This window comes from Haliotis rufescens, unplaced genomic scaffold (assembly GCF_023055435.1).
Source record: "Haliotis rufescens isolate VD_foot unplaced genomic scaffold, xgHalRufe1.0.p SCAF_18, whole genome shotgun sequence".
Classification (NCBI taxonomy): Eukaryota; Metazoa; Mollusca; class Gastropoda; order Lepetellida; family Haliotidae; genus Haliotis; species Haliotis rufescens.
The window spans coordinates 21,723,914-21,743,289 of record NW_025963868.1 but is presented as its reverse complement, the minus strand read 5'-3'; the positions used below and the strand labels follow the sequence as shown (position 1 = coordinate 21,743,289).

Below are 19,376 nucleotides of genomic sequence, written 5' to 3'. Positions count from 1 at the left end.
AGTCTGGAAAAAGGATTCGATCCTGCAAAGGTAGTGGTGTCTGCACAACTCAAGAAGATGCCCATCTTCGTTCATCCTGACAGCTCTGTATTGTCCCTGCCAGCATGGCCGCGTGGTCAGTACCCACTCCTCATTGAAGTCGCCCAGCAGTAGCTCGTAGAAGTGGAACTCGTCCTTCAGGTAGGAACGTCCACCCTGATGAAGCCCATTACATGTGACAAGTTTGGGGGTCAATTGTAAAACTCCTCCGTTCCATTTTTACAAGGCTTATCATTCTGAGCATTCAATCCTTCACAGCAAAGCTGACACCATGCTTGCTGGTTTGAGCAGGCCCTGTAGCAAGGCGATGTCCACTTGTAGTCTTCAGAGTTTGTTGTGGATGAGAGCAGTCTTGGGTACATCCCTCATCCACTGACAGGTCCACTGACAATCCTGTCGTCATGGTGCTAATATACGAGCATCCCAACCAAAGAGCTGGCTTCATGAGTTTCTTTCGTCCTGCTATGTTCTCTTATTTGGTGCAAAGTTTACAGTCTGCGGGTCAGACATACCAGAGCACAATGCATTGATACTCTCCACTATCGGAAGCAGCCGCTGGGGCTATATTCTACGCCAATAAAGATAGACTTATCGGAGGAGTACTGCTACCAGCCTGTCGGTTACCGTGAGTTGATGCTGGAGGAGTTACCGCTCCAGGTCACAGACCTGGGCAGTGTGATGCCATTTCAAGAGGTCCCAACTCTCCACGTATCGCTGATAGAAACAAGGGAAGGGAAAAATACAATACTACTTGGTATTAACGGCGTAGTAAGAGCTGCATGAGGGGTTTTGAAGATAACAACTTACTGCATAAGGGACTCCGACTCCTTCAGCCTTACCAATGGATGGAACAGACGCAAGGCAGCGTGGGATATGAGTGAGAGTTTATTCTCTCCTAGACGAGAAGCTAGCCAATACTGACTAGACCCCTTAGCCCAATGCAACTGGTTTTTGAGATGCCAAAATATCATTCGTCCTCTATGCCACCGCAGTTTTACAGAGCCTTGGCCAGGTCACACTAAAATTAGAATAACTTTTTAACTTACCTTTGCTTCACAAAATTGAAATACACACAGTCTGAAAAAAAGAATATATTTTTTCCTACAATGCGAGGCATATATAAATAAAATAGGTGAAAGAGGGGTTTGTATATTTTAAGAAACCTCCCCCAACCAGAAATGAAATGGTTGCTCCCTTACAGGTTATACTTCCCTGTGTCCTAATGTTTGCTCCTCCCTATACCCACGACCACATCAACAATGTCACCACAACCACTTGTTCCACTACAGTGGCCATGGTGGGCGGATCCCTCTCTCTGCATTCTAACGCAGATCTGTAGAGGATTATAGGGCAGGCTGGGACTTCTAGTGGTGGGTGAGATCGCAGGTACAGGTATGTGTGTTTAAGGTTCATAATGTTCATTAATGTAGTTTGTATGATCGTTGTAGAAATATAAGCTCAACGCCGAAGAATATCAGTGATGATACCAGGTGTTCGCAAAAGGAGAAAGCATGTCCTGCCTACCCGCAGCCTTTAGGAGGGATATTCACTTGTTGTTACATGTTGGTATCTGTGTGACCATAGTCATGAATACTACCCATCCCCCCCACCCACCCACCCACCCTTCCCCTACAATGGGTAGATTCCTGTATAAACAGTCTTACCAAAATGTATTCCACTCTATTGACACTGTCACCATGAACCGAGATATATTTACACATAAGTTGTTTCTAATACAACTGTCAAAATGCTATACCTGCTGCATTCAGGACAAGGAATTAATTTGCTCAACAAGGAAGTAAATCATACAGGCTGGGACTCTCAATGGTGGGTGAGATCACATGCACAGGTATGTGTGTTATCTGTTTCAAGGCACAGTCGCAGTCATAGTTGTATCCACAATTCTAAGAAAGATAGAGGAAAGATAAAGACATGTTTACTTCTATGTATCATATCTCGATACTGTATAAAAACGTAATGACGTGGAGGATATTTCCAAATTTGACACATCAATCGCAAAAAGTATGTCTGATCGCGATGCAGTTCTCTATTTTGACCTGTCCCATATGTTCCCGTGTTTTTAGGTGAACAACTACATTGCCTTTGCATGTGTTTCTGACGTGTAACACTGGTGGAGCAGGAACACCTGGTATCATCACTATTTGATAACGATTCATTAACGATTCATTAACACATGATGTAGTTGGAGTTGTACAATCGACTCTGCTTTTGGTGGATGTTTATTATGAGCATGGAAAGGATTTTGTTGCTTATATTTACAATTATATAATGAGTGGGTGAGTTAATATTTAACGTCACATTGGCAATGTTTCAGCCATATCGTGACGAGACAAATATTTACATTAAAGATGAATGTTTAAACTGAATGTTTACACTGTATAAAATCCTGTCTCTGAAGGACAGTTATAATAACTCGAATATCACAGATGTACGTAAAACTAGTTTGCCATTTAGAGCATGTAAACATATATTAGCCTTCAACAACACAATGTGAAAATGGGCTTAGATCGCCAGCAACTGAAGGCAGATCACCACACTCGGTACCATGGGGACTTAATATTATAATTAGTGGAGAAGGAGTCCATGTGAATGAATGGTCTGTGAAAGGAAGCAGCTGACGTCTTACCTTATCTTACCTTATCTTACCTTATCGTGGCGAAGAAACAAGAGGTCAGCCTGATGAACTTCATTTGTTGTAAAAATATCAAACTTCTTCCTCGGTATATAACGCGGTGCTGGTAAATATATTTGTCACATCGCTTGTTTCTTTAACCAATCCTTGGCCACATCTTTAGATACCTTAGCCGCGGTGGCTAATTTTTTTATTGCTCCTACACCTTTCCAATATCCTCGTGGGCTATAATAAATTTTATTCATTATTAATTAATATTGATGTTTCTTTTAATACGACTTATGACTATCGTTGAATCGCATAATCATTTTGGCATAAAAAATGCACCCTGTAGTAGCAGTATAGGTATATAAATCCGGCTCCAGTGGAAGTGAGCCAGAACCCCTATTACCTATACTACTGAACTCATTATTATATACGCGTAGACACATATACTTTAATTCCCATATTATTTAAATAATAAACAACTATAACATATGGATCTTTCTGTGCGTAACATATGCTCAGTGTCATTGTGACATAACAGAAGAACGTGTACATTCAAACACGTTTACACGTACTGCACAGGGTATTACAATCAGACACACGGTCAGTAAGACAGCTTACTATCTTGTATTAATTTGTAATTATGTATTATGTACATCAATTGTCGTCAGTGCATCTAAGTCAGTGCATCTTTGTGTTTTTCTCCAGATATTAAAAAGCTTTCGTGAATGCGTCGGATGGTAGTTGAAGCATTATTTACGCTAAAATTCGGTTTAATGTCCCATATGAGTACAATGAGAACCCTGTAATCTGGTGCATCTACATGTATATTATCCTGTGGATATGTTGCTGGACTCTTTAATAACCGACGTATATCAATATTATGTTCAGAATGATCAGTTCAGTGTGGCACATGTGGCAGTGTGGCAACACGATGTCATGTATAATGTGTTCAACACTCAAGCGAAAATAACTGTATGATGATTAAAGTTAAACGTGCGTTTAAATATTGTTAGTTTTATGATAATAAATAACCAGGTTTAATTGTTCTGACGTGTGGTATTTACCTATTGTGTATATACGATATATATGTAGTTATTTCAGTCAAGTGAAAAATCGAAACTTTCGCAATCCCCCCATTTATATTCCAAGTGGGGATAAGCCTTGGAACTTGTTGTGTGATTCCGTTATCATCACCTCCCTTGTATGACATTTGATTTCCATCCATGTTCATTCTTCTGACCGCCACCGTGGTCTTGTGGTAGAGCGTCCGCCCAGAGAGCGGAAGGTCCGGGGTTCGATCCCTGGCCGCGTCATACAAAAAGACGTTAAAAGATGGTACTTGTTGCTACCCTGTCTGGCGCACGGCATTAAGGGGCTAAAACAAGGACCTGTCGGTTCGGAGTCAGTATACTGCGACTGAGTGGGGTATTCATGTGAAACTGTGGCATGGTATCTCAGTGACCTAGCACTATAAATCGGCATCAGTCCAGACTAGTACAAGCATCCACACACACACATACACGTGCATGCACGCCGCTATGTAAGTGCAATAATCTTGGACGCGACGTTTAACCCAATTTCACCTCACCTCACCATGTTCATTCTGCTGGAGAAGTTGTACACTATCATTTGTAACCAAGTCACAGACATACTGGGGTTTGAGTTTTCTAATGTAGACCTTTACAATGAATGTATACCATGTACAATATTTGGGTGCGGGGATGCTCGAAATTAGTGATATGATATTCCGCCGATTGATGAATAATTGAATGAATATTGGGACACAAACACTTTTAAATGCTTGAGCACTTGAAATTGATTTGAAATTGGGAAAAAAAACAGCCTTCTTATGATAATTCCCATATTCTCACTTGTACGTTGTATAATGTCTAATCTGTAAGGGAGATCCTTATAATTAGGAGTAGATACTGTTTTTAGTTTTTTTAATTGTTTAACGATTTTTTAAAGTTGTTCACGAATACACGTTCATGGTGTTAGGAATCGCAATTCATTGTAACTGTCTCTCTGTATATGCGGATTGATTAATACCTTCAGTAAAAGTCTCTTCTTATAATTAGGTCAGTTTACTCTTGAATACACAATGTCACTCGCCTAAGAGGATGTTGTGTATCTAATTACAGAGTCGGTGCGTCTACAATACCTGGTCTCGTTCAATTACAATCTGCTACACCACGCGTGAATAAACAGTTATGCTAGGTGCAAATACCTTGCCTGTATATATACTTTTGTAGATACATGTATGACATATTTTCGTTAATTGTGGATATATTAGGTGCAAAGTATCAAAAGTTTATGAAAGATGAATTGGTGCCTTGATAAACACCGCGTTCCCGATGTGTATCATCGCATAATGGTTCATTCTGTTACATGTGTGTTTGGAGGCGATAGCAAAGGCGCAGCCCAGCAGACACAGACAGTGTTGTCCGTTTCGCGTGAACTACCATCCCATTTCCCCACCTTGTTAGTACAATACAATACAATACAATACAATATAGTTTATTAAAGTCTCACCATTTGTACAGCAGGGGTTTAAATAAAGCATTTTAAATATCTAAAAACTTAAAAGTACAAATGCCACCCAGGGGGGTTACGAGAGACTATATCTTACACAAATATAAGTGCTTTATAAAATAATGTAAAATGAGATAAAGTTATACATAATATTATAATCATAGTCATTATTTAGGAATATAAATATTAAGAATGTAAATGATAAGATAAAGAGTTAAATATATTGTTAAATTATACATAAAATAATTTTCTACGCATAAACATTTTGAAGCACATGCTTCCTAATAGTGGTAAGTTACAATGGTTATTTAAAATGGTGATATCTACAGGTGTAGGATAGAACATATTCTTAAGATAAGATGTACGAATATCGTCATAAAAGGGACAGTGTAAAAGAAAGTGGGTTTCGTCTTCAACTTGGTCTGTACAATATTTACAAAAGCGTTGTGTAGCCGGGATAGGGGGGGGGGGCAGTATCGGCCCGTTTCAATCTCCAGTTTTAGGGAACCACATCTCAGGGAAGCAAGTATCCATCGCTGGTATCTTGGGAGTCGAGTGTAACTCTCAGTGAACAACTCAGTCTTAAAAAGTTAGTCAGTGTTATGAAATCGGTACACAAAAAACTTGCGGTGTCAGTGTGGAAGGATGCACGCAACTCTCGTAAACAACGGCTGTCAATCTGTCTGCTTCAGCTACCATACAATTCTCCCTGTCACAACTGTCGTTGAACCGTCTTTTTCAGAATATTAATTGTAAATTGATACAAAACAGTTAAGTAAGATAACTGGTCGATCAACTGGATGTTACATCCTTATTAGCTAACGGCCCTGTTTGTGAACATATGCACTAGATATAAGATTCAAGGACTAATAAAATCAATTGTAAACCGTACAGACAATACAGACAAATAAAACATGTCTTGGCATCATGTGTTGTGTTTTAGATGATGGTTATGACCTGAAATGTTATGCCGTTCGATTAGGAAGGAGAAACATTGGCAACACTGACATGAGCAATAAGATGAAGCAACATTAACGGGCCCAACAGGATAGAGAGAAAATGGCTCAATCAAATAGATTTTAATTTTAAAACTATTTTACTGAACAAACTTGCGTGTGCACAAGCGGTCTCTAAAGATAGGATATTGCATAAACAACACAGACGATTAGCAAGTGTTTGTCATGCTATGCGTATACTTCCATGTACACACATCCAGATATACCACCTGTGTGAAGCATTTTGAAGCTGAGAACTGAGATGCCAAGTATTAGTGCACTCACATACAGAAGTAATGTCATTCTTAAGTGTATGTCGTTTCTCTGAAAAATGAAACTCTGAAGTATTTTGAATTGTAGTAAATATTGTACTGAATAAAACTTGGTAACTCAGCGTTACTTTGGGTCTCCGAGAGATATGATTTTCAGTTCATTGACAGCTTTGATTAATAGGGATGGCGTACATGTAGTCACTTACTAAACTCCGGCTGTTTTTTATCGGGTATGAATAGATGATTCGTCTAGTCATCCATTTTACGATTCTTGCCTCATCATTCCAGCAGAGAGTTGTCATTTCTTTTTTAAATTATTATATATATATATATATATGTATTGTCCATTGGAGTAGATACGTACATCACTGTATCTCAGAACGCAGAACCGATAACATCCAAACATGTTATAAGTACAGAGAGTTCGTTATACGAGTAAAGTTTATATGATATTATATTGGAGATAAATCGAGGATTTTTTAACAGTTCGTTGTATCCGTTTGTTCGCTATATCCGTGTTCGTTATAACCGTGTTCTAATGTACTGAGAGAATTGTTACATATCATTTCTTGTACATTCATGGTTGAATAAAGAGTCCACATGTAAGCTGTAATCGGTGCAACTGTGTGTCCACATGTACAGTCTCAGCTGGCTAACGTCACATTTCCCATCAAGTCAGCTCTATTTTTCAAGCATTATTTAGTTTTCAATGATATTTTGAATGAAAGAAATTAAAATGAAATTAGTTTTATAACCATATTTCTAAACCCTACGTGTATTTTGTCCAAAACAAAAACGTATACACCCGTTCTACATTTCGTTCCAATGGATATACATGGACCATTCAACTCGCTCGCGAAGGTCGAGGTCGTATACGACGTTAAAGTGAACACAATTTTATAGTATATATAGGTTTATATTTTATAGTATATATACAGTTTTAATTGGCTAGCGTTTTCAACTCGTACCACGAATGGCGTAGTGTTGTGAATGAAATTAGAATATGAATAGTGAAAAACAGTCACCATATGAGATGTACATGTATCACTTGTCTTCCAACACAACGCCTGTGCCGCCGACGTCCGGGGGTCATAAAACTAATTGGTCCCATGAAAGGGGCAATTAGTTTCGCAGATACTCCGCAGTGCCTCAGGAGTTTTACACACATTAGTCCCCGCGTAGGCACGCCAAAATTTTACACACATTCTGCGTAGTCCCCGCGTAGGTACGCCAAAGTTTTACATACATTCTGCGTAGTCCCCGCGTAGCTACGCCAAAGTTTTACACACATTCTGCGTAGTCCCCGTCTGCGGAAGTTTTGCAAAATAAAGTAAAAGACTTTTAGGTTGTAGTGTACGTAACTTTCCTATCCTTGGCATAGCCATTTCCATCTCACCCATGCTAAATAAATTAAGTGTTTTACTTTGATATGGCATGTAGCGCTTTGGATACGTTTTTGGTCATGGATTTGGCGCATTATAAATATTGACATTATCATCACATTATTATTATGTTTAACGTCATTTAGGAGATACAAAGGATGGACTGCTTTCACATGTGGGGTCGGTTGTTAATAATGCCAGTACATTCCATGTATGATGTATAATACATGCTACATCTACTCTTGGTGTGCTGCAGACCGCCACCGTGGTCTAGTGGTAGAGCGTCCGCCCAGAGAGCGGAAGGTCCGGGGTTCGATCCCCAACCGCGTCATACCAAAAGACGTTGAAAGATGGTACTTGTTGTTACCCTGTCTGGCGCACGGCATTCAGGGGCTAAAACACGGACTGGTCGGATCGGAGTCAGTATACTGTGTCTGAGCGGGGTATTTATGTTAAACTGTGGTATGGTATCTCAGTGAGCTAGCACTATAAATCGGCATCAGTCCGAACTAGTACAAGCAGCCACACAAACACACACACGTACATGCACGTCGCTATATAAGAGCAATAATCTTGGACGCGACGTTAAACACCATTTCACCTCACCTTGGTGTGCTGCAGCTTGATAGATAGTTAGATTGTTTGTAAATAAACTACGGGTGAAGTTAGATCTTATCTAGAAAAACATAGCCAACATACACTCGGGTGCACCCAATTGATTTCTAGGGAGGGGAATAGATGAACAGTTTGTTGTTCAGGTATATAATAGTTTCAAAGGTTTGCTGGCAGTGGTGAAAGAAATGTAAAATTTCGGTTGATCATTCTTTTTAAAATACCAAATATATCAATGGTGAAAATAAATAGATTGTTAGATTGTTGGATAATGTGTTGCTATAACTTGGGAGAAAAAAACACATCAACTGGATACTCGCTTGACATGTTTCAGGAACAGGAATTCGCATTTGGAAGAAAGAAACAATGAAGTGTTGTCATCCGCTTGGTCTTCTGACATGCATTACTTTTGTCTCTGGAAGTAAGTTGTCGGAAAAAGAGGTATCGTTTGTGAAGCTGTGACTGTTTAAATTGTTAGCTGTAAATCATTTTTACCTTACTTATTATTCTCGTGATATTTTAGCAGCTAGTCACTGGCATTGGGTGGTAAAGTGACACAATAGGGTTGCGGTATCAACAATCGTACCTGAAAATAGAGAATGCATTGAAGATACTTATACTAAAGCATCTTTTAGCTGTGTGAATATAATCATCTGTGTACATCTTCTGAACCAAAATCAAATCTGCTACAATGTTACCAACTGTTTACAGCAGATATATTACTGTATGCATCACGCGACATTTTGTCAAGTTGTCAACTCCTGTGTTAAATATGTTTCAGTCACAGGGGCAAGACTGACCACATCACCAACACAAATAACTATTGGGGGAAGTAACCCAACATCTCAGCTGACTTTACGTTGTAGTCCAGATGCACCTGGGATAACACTAGTGTTCAGCATAGAGATTGGCAAGAAATCTTCTACTGGTTCTAATCAGCCTGTAATACGAATGGGCAGCACAGATTCGTCAGTACAAGTAGTGGACACAGGCCTACAACAGCGGATGACAGCCTCAGGTTCTATTACTGGAGCAACAGGAAGCATACAGTTCATCCTGACAGATCTGAGATGTACTGATGCTGCTTCTACATACTATTGCTCCACCCTATACTTGGCGGGGACAGCTGGAAGTGATGAGACAACCACCAACATCACAGCTAGAAGTACTTATGTTTATAGTTACTATCAATATAATGTGTTAGATGTCCTTACACTGTTTTTGAGTAATTCAGAAAACACATCTGACGTCAACATGCATCAGTGTTTCGAAGTATTGACATTCTTTGTCGTAAACTGCTCATCAATGAACATCAGTGATTCTATTATATCTTACAGCTTACCCAGAGCAGATAGAGATGTTCCCAACTCCCGACAGGGTCAGTTATGACAATGGTCAGCTGATCTCATTCAGATGCACTGGTAGGATCGGGAACCAGTTTGATGACAACAATCTCCAGAACCTGTGGACATGGGAGTGGCGATCTATAGACAACGAGTTCACCTCCTGGACACGATATCCAAACGACCAAAACATCACCTATGAGCCTCCTACTCCCGTGTCTGTGTCAGGGGGTTGTCAGTATAACGGGGCGTCAACACTGCTTCATACAGTCTCGAATCTAGACAATGGGAGACAGTTCAGGTGTTCAGTCATTAATGAAGACTACAGTGACAACAAAACAGTTCTTGTTATTGGTAAGATTTCATTTAATATTTAAGTCCTGAGACCAATTTGAATCTATTAACGTCAATACATTTCAACAAGTGGACATGTTACTAACCATAACTATATATTCATTTTATTCTTGGCAGCATTAATCAAGTCTTACTTCATGAACACACACGTACAGCTTAAATATAGATGCCAGCACGTGCATAACAGTGTCAAGTAAACAATGGAAATACATTTTGCAACCGTGTCAATAGGTGTTTTATTCAGCATGTATTTGTATAAGTCATATATATACTACAAGCATATGTATTCTATACATATGTGCCACCACCCATGGTGTAAACAAAGAGATTTTAAATGTAAACTTAAGTAGGTTATCAGGCATATGGTACCAGCATAACAACCATAAATCTTAATTATATTTTCAGAACCAACAACTAGAACAACCACTATTCAACCGAGTGAGTATCGCATCATTCTCATGTACCCCCAAAAACATAAACATTGAGACAGCTACTATGAAGGGCATACTATCCCATATTTCTTTCTGAGGATAAAACTGAGACCAAGATGGACACCTATTTCATTTAAGATGCAAGCCCCTCCCCGCCAACTGACTTCAACTGCACAGAGCACACGGCCTCAGTTTTACCTTACTTATTATTCTCGTGATATTTTAGCAGCTAGTCACTGGCATTGGGTGGTAAAGTGACACAATAGGGTTGCGGTATCAACAATCGTACCTGAAAATAGAGAATGCATTGAAGATACTTATACTAAAGCATCTTTTAGCTGTGTGAATATAATCATCTGTGTACATCTTCTGAACCAAAATCAAATTTGCCACAATGTTACCAACTGTTTACAGCAGATATATTACTGTATGCATCACGCGACATTTTGTCAAGTTGTCGACTCCTGCGTTAAATATTTTTCAGTCACAGGGGCAAGACTGACCACATCACCAACACAAATAACTATTGGGGGAAGTGGCCCAACATCTCAGCTGACTGTACGTTGTAGTCCAGATGCACCTGGGATAACACAAGTCTATAGCATAGAGATTGGCAAGAAATCTTCTACTGGTTCTAATCTGCCTGTAATACGAATGGGCAGCACAGATTCGTCAGTACAAGTAGTGGACACAGGCCTACAACAGCGGATGACAGCCTCAGGTTCTATTACTGGAGCAACAGGAAGCATACAGTTCATCCTGACAGATCTGAGATGTACTGATGCTGCTTCTACATACTATTGCTCCACCCTATACTTGGCGGGGACAGCTGGAAGTGATGAGACAACCACCAACATCACAGCTAGAAGTACTTATGTTTATAGTTACTATCAATATAATGTGTTAGATGTCCTTACACTGTTTTTGAGTAATTCAGAAAACACATCTGACGTCAACATGCATCAGTGTTTCAAAGTATTGACATTCTTTGTCGTAAACTGCTCACCGATGATCATCAGTGATTCTATTATATCTTACAGCTTACCCAGAGCAGATAGAGATGTTCCCCACTCCCGACAGTGTCAGTTATGACAATGGTCAGCTGATCTCATTCAGATGCACTGGGAGGATCGGGAACCAGTTTGATAACAACAATCTCCAGAACCTGTGGACATGGGAGTGGCGATCTATAGACAACGAGTTCACCTCCTGGACACGATATCCAAACGACCAAAACATCACCTATGAGCCTCCTACTCCTGTGTCTGTGTCAGGGGGTTGTCAGTATAACGGGGCGTCAACACTGCTTCATACAGTCTCGAATCTAGACAATGGGAGACAATTCAGGTGTTCAGTCATTAATGAAGACTACAGTGACAACAAAACAGTTCTTGTTATTGGTAAGATTTCATTAAATATTTAAGTCCTGAGACCAATTTGAATCTATCAACGTCAATACATATCAACATGTGAAAATGTTACTAACCGTAACTCAATATTCATCTTATTCTTGGCAGCATTAATCAAGTCTTACTTCATGAACACACACGTACAGCTTAAATATAGATGCCAGCACGTGCATAACAGTGTCAAGTAAACAATGGAAATACATTTTGCAACCGTGTCAATAGGTTTTTTATTCAGCATGTACATGTATTTGTTATAAGTCATATATATACTACATGCATATGTATTCTATACATATGTGCCACTACCCATGGTGTAAACAAAGAGATTTTGTATGTAAACTTAAGTAGGTTATCAGGCATATGGTACCAGCATAACAACCATAAATCTTAATTATATTTTCAGAACCAACAACTAGAACAACCACTATTCAACCGAGTGAGTATCGCATCATTCTCATGTACCCCCAAAAACATCAACATTGAGACAGCTACTATGAAAGGCACACTATCCCATATTTCTTTCTGAGGATAAAACTGAGACCAAGATGGACACCTATTTCATTTTAGATGCAAGCCCCTCCCCGCCAACTGACTTCAACTGCACAGAGCACACGGCCTCAGTTTTACCTTACTTATTATTCTCGTGATATTTTAGCAGCTAGTCAATTGGCATTGAGTGGTAAAGTGACACAATAGGGTTCCGGTATCAACAATCGTACCTGAAAATAGAGAATGCATTGAAGATACTTATACTAAAGCATCTTTTAGCTGTGTGAATATAATCATCTGTGTACATCTTCTGAACCAAAATCAAATCTGCTACAATGTTACCAACTGTTTACAGCAGATATATTACTGTATGCATCACGCGACATTTTGTCAAGTTGTCAACTCCTGTGTTAAATATGTTTCAGTCACAGGGGCAAGACTGACCACATCACCAACACAAATAACTATTGGGGGAAGTAACCCAACATCTCAGCTGACTTTACGTTGTAGTCCAGATGCACCTGGGATAACACTAGTGTTCAGCATAGAGATTGGCAAGAAATCTTCTACTGGTTCTAATCAGCCTGTAATACGAATGGGCAGCACAGATTCGTCAGTACAAGTAGTGGACACAGGCCTACAACAGCGGATGACAGCCTCAGGTTCTATTACTGGAGCAACAGGAAGCATACAGTTCATCCTGACAGATCTGAGATGTACTGATGCTGCTTCTACATACTATTGCTCCACCCTATACTTGGCGGGGACAGCTGGAAGTGATGAGACAACAACCAACATCACAGCTAGAAGTACTTATGTTTATAGTTACTATCAATATAATGTGTTAGATGTCCTTACACTGTTTTTGAGTAATTCAGAAAACACATCTGACGTCAACATGCATCAGTGTTTCAAAGTATTGACATTCTTTGTCGTAAACTGCTCATCAATGAACATCAGTGATTCTATTATATCTTACAGCTTACCCAGAGCAGATAGAGATGTTCCCCACTCCCGACAGGGTCAGTTATGACAATGGTCAGCTGATCTCATTCAGATGCACTGGTAGGATCGGGAACCAGTTTGATGACAACAATCTCCAGAACCTGTGGACATGGGAGTGGCGATCTATAGACAACGAGTTCACCTCCTGGACACGATATCCAAACGACCAAAACATCACCTATGAGCCTCCTACTCCCGTGTCTGTGTCAGGGGGTTGTCAGTATAACGGGGCGTCAACACTGCTTCATACAGTCTCGAATCTAGACAATGGGAGACAGTTCAGGTGTTCAGTCATTAATGAAGACTACAGTGACAACAAAACAGTTCTTGTTATTGGTAAGATTTCATTTAATATTTAAGTCCTGAGACCAATTTGAATCTATTAACGTCAATACATTTCAACAAGTGGACATGTTACTAACCATAACTCAATATTCATTTTATTCTTGGCAGCATTAATCAAGTCTTACTTCATGAACACACACGTACAGCTTAAATATAGATGCCAGCACGTGCATAACAGTGTCAAGTAAACAATGGAAATACATTTTGCAACCGTGTCAATAGGTGTTTTATTCAGCATGTATTTGTATAAGTCATATATATACTACAAGCATATGTATTCTATACATATGTGCCACCACCCATGGTGTAAACAAAGAGATTTTAAATGTAAACTTAAGTGGGTTATCAGGCATATGGTACCAGCATAACAACCATAAATCTTAATTATATTTTCAGAACCAACAACTAGAACAACCACTATTCAACCGAGTGAGTATCGCATCATTCTCATGTACCCCCAAAAACATAAACATTGAGACAGCTTCTATGAAGGGCATACTATCCCATATTTCTTTCTGAGGATAAAACTGAGACCAAGATGGACACCTATTTCATTTAAGATGCAAGCCCCTCCCCGCCAACTGACTTCAACTGCACAGAGCACACGGCCTCAGTTTTACCTTACTTATTATTCTCGTGATATTTTAGCAGCTAGTCACTGGCATTGGGTGGTAAAGTGACACAATAGGGTTCCGGTATCAACAATCGTACCTGAAAATAGAGAATGCATTGAAGATACTTATACTAAAGCATCTTTTAGCTGTGTGAATATAATCATCTGTGTACATCTTCTGAACCAAAATCAAATTTGCCACAATGTTACCAACTGTTTACAGCAGATATATTACTGTATGCATCACGCGACATTTTGTCAAGTTGTCGACTCCTGCGTTAAATATTTTTCAGTCACAGGGGCAAGACTGACCACATCACCAACACAAATAACTATTGGGGGAAGTGGCCCAACATCTCAGCTGACTGTACGTTGTAGTCCAGATGCACCTGGGATAACACAAGTCTATAGCATAGAGATTGGCAAGAAATCTTCTACTGGTTTTCATCTGCCTGTAATACGAACAGGCAGCACAGATTCGTCAGTACAAGTAGTGGACACAGGCCTACAACAGCGGATGACAGCCTCAGGTTCTATTACTGGAGCAACAGGAAGCATACAGTTCATCCTGACAGATCTGAGATGTACTGATGCTGCTTCTACATACTATTGCTCCACCCTATACTTGGCGGGGACAGCTGGAAGTGATGAGACAACCACCAACATCACAGCTAGAAGTACTTATGTTTATAGTTACTATCAATATAATGTGTTAGATGTCCTTACACTGTTTTTGAGTAATTCAGAAAACACATCTGACGTCAACATGCATCAGTGTTTCAAAGTATTGACATTCTTTGTCGTAAACTGCTCACCGATGATCATCAGTGATTCTATTATATCTTACAGCTTACCCAGAGCAGATAGAGATGTTCCCCACTCCCGACAGTGTCAGTTATGACAATGGTCAGCTGATCTCATTCAGATGCACTGGGAGGATCGGGAACCAGTTTGATAACAACAATCTCCAGAACCTGTGGACATGGGAGTGGCGATCTATTGACAACGAGTTCACCTCCTGGACACGATATCCAAACGACCAAAACATCACCTATGAGCCTCCTACTCCCGTGTCTGTGTCAGGGGGTTGTCAGTATAACGGGGCGTCAACACTGCTTCATACAGTCTCGAATCTAGACAATGGGAGACAGTTCAGGTGTTCAGTCATTAATGAAGACTACAGTGACAACAAAACAGTTCTTGTTATTGGTAAGATTTCATTAAATATTTAAGTCCTGAGACCAATTTGAATCTATCAACGTCAATACATATCAACATGTGAAAATGTTACTAACCGTAACTCAATATTCATCTTATTCTTGGCAGCATTAATCAAGTCTTACTTCATGAACACACACGTACAGCTTAAATATAGATGCCAGCACGTGCATAACAGTGTCAAGTAAACAATGGAAATACATTTTGCAACCGTGTCAATAGGTGTTTTATTCAGCATGTATTTGTATAAGTCATATATATACTACAAGCATATGTATTCTATACATATGTGCCACCACCCATGGTGTAAACAAAGAGATTTTAAATGTAAACTTAAGTAGGTTATCAGGCATATGGTACCAGCATAACAACCATAAATCTTAATTATATTTTCAGAACCAACAACTAGAACAACCACTATTCAACCGAGTGAGTATCGCATCATTCTCATGTACCCCCAAAAACATAAACATTGAGACAGCTACTATGAAGGGCATACTATCCCATATTTCTTTCTGAGGATAAAACTGAGACCAAGATGGACACCTATTTTATTTCAGATGCAAGACCCTCCCCGCCAACTGACTTCTACTGCACAGAGCACACGGCCTCAGTTTAACCTTACTTATTATTCTCGTGATATCTTAGCAGCTAGTCACTGGCATTGGGTGGTAAAGTGACACAATAGGGTTCCGGTATCAACAATCGTACCTGAAAATAGAGAATGCATTGAAGATACTTATACTAAAGCATCTTTTAGCTGTGTGAATATAATCATCTGTGTACATCTTCTGAACCAAAGTCAGATCTGCTACAATGTTACAAACTTTTTACAGCAGATATATTACTGTATGCATCACGCGACATTTTGTCAAGTTGTCGACTCCTGCGTTAAATATTTTTCAGTCACAGGGGCAAGACTGACCACATCACCAACACAAATAACTATTGGGGGAAGGAACCCAACATCTCAGCTGACTGTACGTTGTAGACCAGATGCACTTGGGATAACACAAGTCTTTAACATAGAGATTGGCAAGAGATCTTCTACTGGTTTTAATCTGCCTATAATACGAATGACCAACACAGATTCGTACACTTTAGTGGGTTACCAGGCATATGGTACCAGCATAACAACCATAAATCTTAATTATATTTTCAGAAACAACAACTAGAACACCCACCATTCAACCCAGTGAGTATTGCATCATTCTCTTGTACCCCCCAAAACATAAACATTGAGACAGCTATTATGAAGGGCACACTCTCCCACATGTATTTCTAAGCATAAAACTGAGACCAAGATGGACACCTATTTTATTTCAGATGCAAGACCCTCCCCGCCAACTGACTTCTACTGCACAGAGCACACGGCCTCTAGTGTTAAGATGCAGTGGACCTACAGTGACACACGTAGTCGGGGATATGTTTTCATTCTTTCCTTTTGGCAGAAAGACTCAACTGTATGGAGTGTTACTAACGTAACGGCAGACACAGGCATTCCTCAGACGCGACGGACACACAGTGTCCCACGGCTGCAGTCAGACACTCTATACTACTTCCGGTTGCTGGTGGATGGAGGGTTAGCGGGTCAGAGCGAGGCTGTGACTTCAACATGTTTCACGGGAATCGATGGTAAATTATTGCTGGATCAATATTCTCATGATGCTAACACTAGTTCCCCCATTTACATCGATTCTAATCTTTTCAACTAAAATGAAGTCAATGGGGATGACGATGATGATAATGATAATGACGCATAATGCACTAATGACATTTATGATGGTAATTCTCATTTAATGTCAGGCTGAACAAGGGACAAGAATAAGATAACAATGATGACTGATTATGATAAATATATTTTTGTCTAACATATTTCAGAATGTGAAACCTCAAAAGGCATGATGGTGGGGAAGAATGCGGCCATCAGCGTCAGTGTGGTTCTACTTCTGTCATTTTTTTAAAACTAAACCCACAACTTCACAAGATCCAAAAATTATGTTAATTATTACGACATCAGGTGAATGTGTTTGATATTTATGTAACAAATATATTTTGATGGTAACAACATAAAGGAAAACTGTGTGAGCTATGTTTAATACGAGATCCATGTGAATAGTATGTTGGTGACAGAATAGTATCATCTTATTTGCTCGGCCTAGCAATTTGCTTCGTTATGACAGTCTGAGACCTCTTTGTTTCTACCGCATGAGCGATTAACGATGTGTAGATTCAAAACAAAAAAGTTCCTTATAAATTTTGTCAATCCAGCAACATTTTGAACAGTGTCTGGCTAGTTAAATATAAATTCGGCTTTTCCTAGTTGCTTGGACCATCTGAGAAGGGTTTAAGATGTGATAATGATTCAGCTGGTGTAGTGAATTCACTTGTATGTCCAAATAAGCAAATATGTGTGGGAAGATTTGTATCAGCCCAATGCTTTAACTTATGTACATCTGTTATATTTGTTTTCCATGCCAATTCCCATTTATTTTATGAATAGGTGATCAGCACTTATAATTTCATCTAAATGTGAGTAGTAAATAACGGAATCTTTGGACACTGTCATATGTGTATAGTTTCATTTTTTACTACCTTATTATTCAGTTTATGTAACTTTAGTTTAATATATCTTTGCAAAGGCGTGTAGTTTGAACAGCCTGGTGGGAGAATAGAAGATGGTTCCCCCAAATACTGGAAATATAATGATTCGTGGTATTGTTTCACAATCAAGTCACCTTACAAAATAATGCTTATAGTCTGGCATAATATGACAGCAATATATCCACAAACAAGCAACATTGTAGCATTATATCATTATATCACGTGTGTTGTGGAATCAACAGGACTGGACGATATCCTCCAACTAATTTAACAATATACCAAAATCGTTATTATTATTTGTTTGTTCGTTGTTTAACGCCGCACGCAACTCTCAATCCAGTTTGAAATTGTAAAGTTCTCATTTAACTTGACAATTTCGCAAAGCGCCATTTTTGTGACTTGACCAGCGAGTGTTCCTTTGCTTCAAACTGCGGTCTCGTAGCTTACAAGAATATTTTTTTGTTGAGTTGAGTTTGTATATAATCATATCCAAATGTATAATAAAGAGTTCCAGTGACCTCATATATTTGTTATTACTGTTGATACTTTTTTAAGATTTTGCAAACTAGGAACAACTTTTGAAGTCGCAATTACAAATGGGTAGGGGGCGGGTGAAACGTCCCTGCGTGTTAGGTTTACGTTTCAAGGTTTTACATTTGTAACGAAAAAAATAATTTTCCGATAGACAACTGCACAAAAAGTATACAATAAATAGGATATTCCATGTGCCTAGTGAAATGTCATGTTTCTCTCATCCCGTGATTATCTCTTTCTCCCCGTCTCCACTCGATAAGAGAGACTATCCTCCATGTATGTTACATAAACCACAAGAGATACATTGATAATATTTCCATTATGTTCACGAAACGTATTTAATATCATTATTAAATTTACAAATCATATATGTATGTTCATTTATATGACAACTGCGATATGATGACCTTTTCATCACATACCATAAATTCAAATGGTAAAATGTATCCATCCATTGATTCTATGTGGCTGAGTGGGTTGCATCGTTCACTTTGTGTGCTGGCGATTGGGTGCCTCACTCGGCGATTGTGGGTTCGAATCCCTGATGGAACTACTACT

At 39.2% G+C, this 19,376-nt stretch overlaps 1 protein-coding gene across 5 annotated transcripts; it reads left to right on the top strand.

Annotated features, from left to right (window-relative positions):
* Positions 1 to 1,291: 1,291 nt before the first annotated feature.
* LOC124148009 lies at positions 1,292 to 18,806 on the top strand. 5 transcript variants are annotated; one of them, XM_048398400.1, is made up of 18 exons: positions 1,300 to 1,431; positions 1,809 to 1,888; positions 8,808 to 8,894; positions 9,255 to 9,638; positions 9,811 to 10,170; positions 10,576 to 10,608; positions 11,086 to 11,469; positions 11,642 to 12,001; positions 12,414 to 12,446; positions 12,925 to 13,308; positions 13,481 to 13,840; positions 14,246 to 14,278; positions 14,756 to 15,139; positions 15,312 to 15,671; positions 16,077 to 16,109; positions 16,843 to 16,875; positions 17,007 to 17,315; positions 17,562 to 18,806. In XM_048398400.1, exons 2-18 carry the CDS (start codon positions 1,864 to 1,866, stop codon positions 17,642 to 17,644), a joined length of 3,645 nt encoding a protein of 1,214 aa, XP_048254357.1. In that variant the 5' UTR covers positions 1,300 to 1,431; positions 1,809 to 1,863; the 3' UTR covers positions 17,645 to 18,806. The 5 variants fall into 5 exon arrangements, with proteins under 5 accessions (XP_048254360.1, XP_048254357.1, XP_048254359.1 ...); XM_048398403.1 differs by lacking the exon at positions 1,809 to 1,888 and having other exon boundaries at positions 1,292 to 1,431; XM_048398402.1 differs by lacking the exon at positions 16,077 to 16,109.
* Positions 18,807 to 19,376: the final 570 nt, after the last annotated feature.

What these genes read in the sequence shown, in the direction of transcription:
- LOC124148009 (XM_048398400.1), top strand. Translation starts at nt 1,864, where the DNA reads ATGGTGGGTGAGATCACATGCACAG. An exon ending in AACAACCACTATTCAACCGA is followed by an intron (nt 12,447 to 12,924) that starts GTGAGTATCGCA and finishes AATATGTTTCAG; the next exon opens with TCACAGGGGCAAGACTGACC. An exon ending in AACACCCACCATTCAACCCA is followed by an intron (nt 16,876 to 17,006) that starts GTGAGTATTGCA and finishes ATTTTATTTCAG; the next exon opens with ATGCAAGACCCTCCCCGCCA.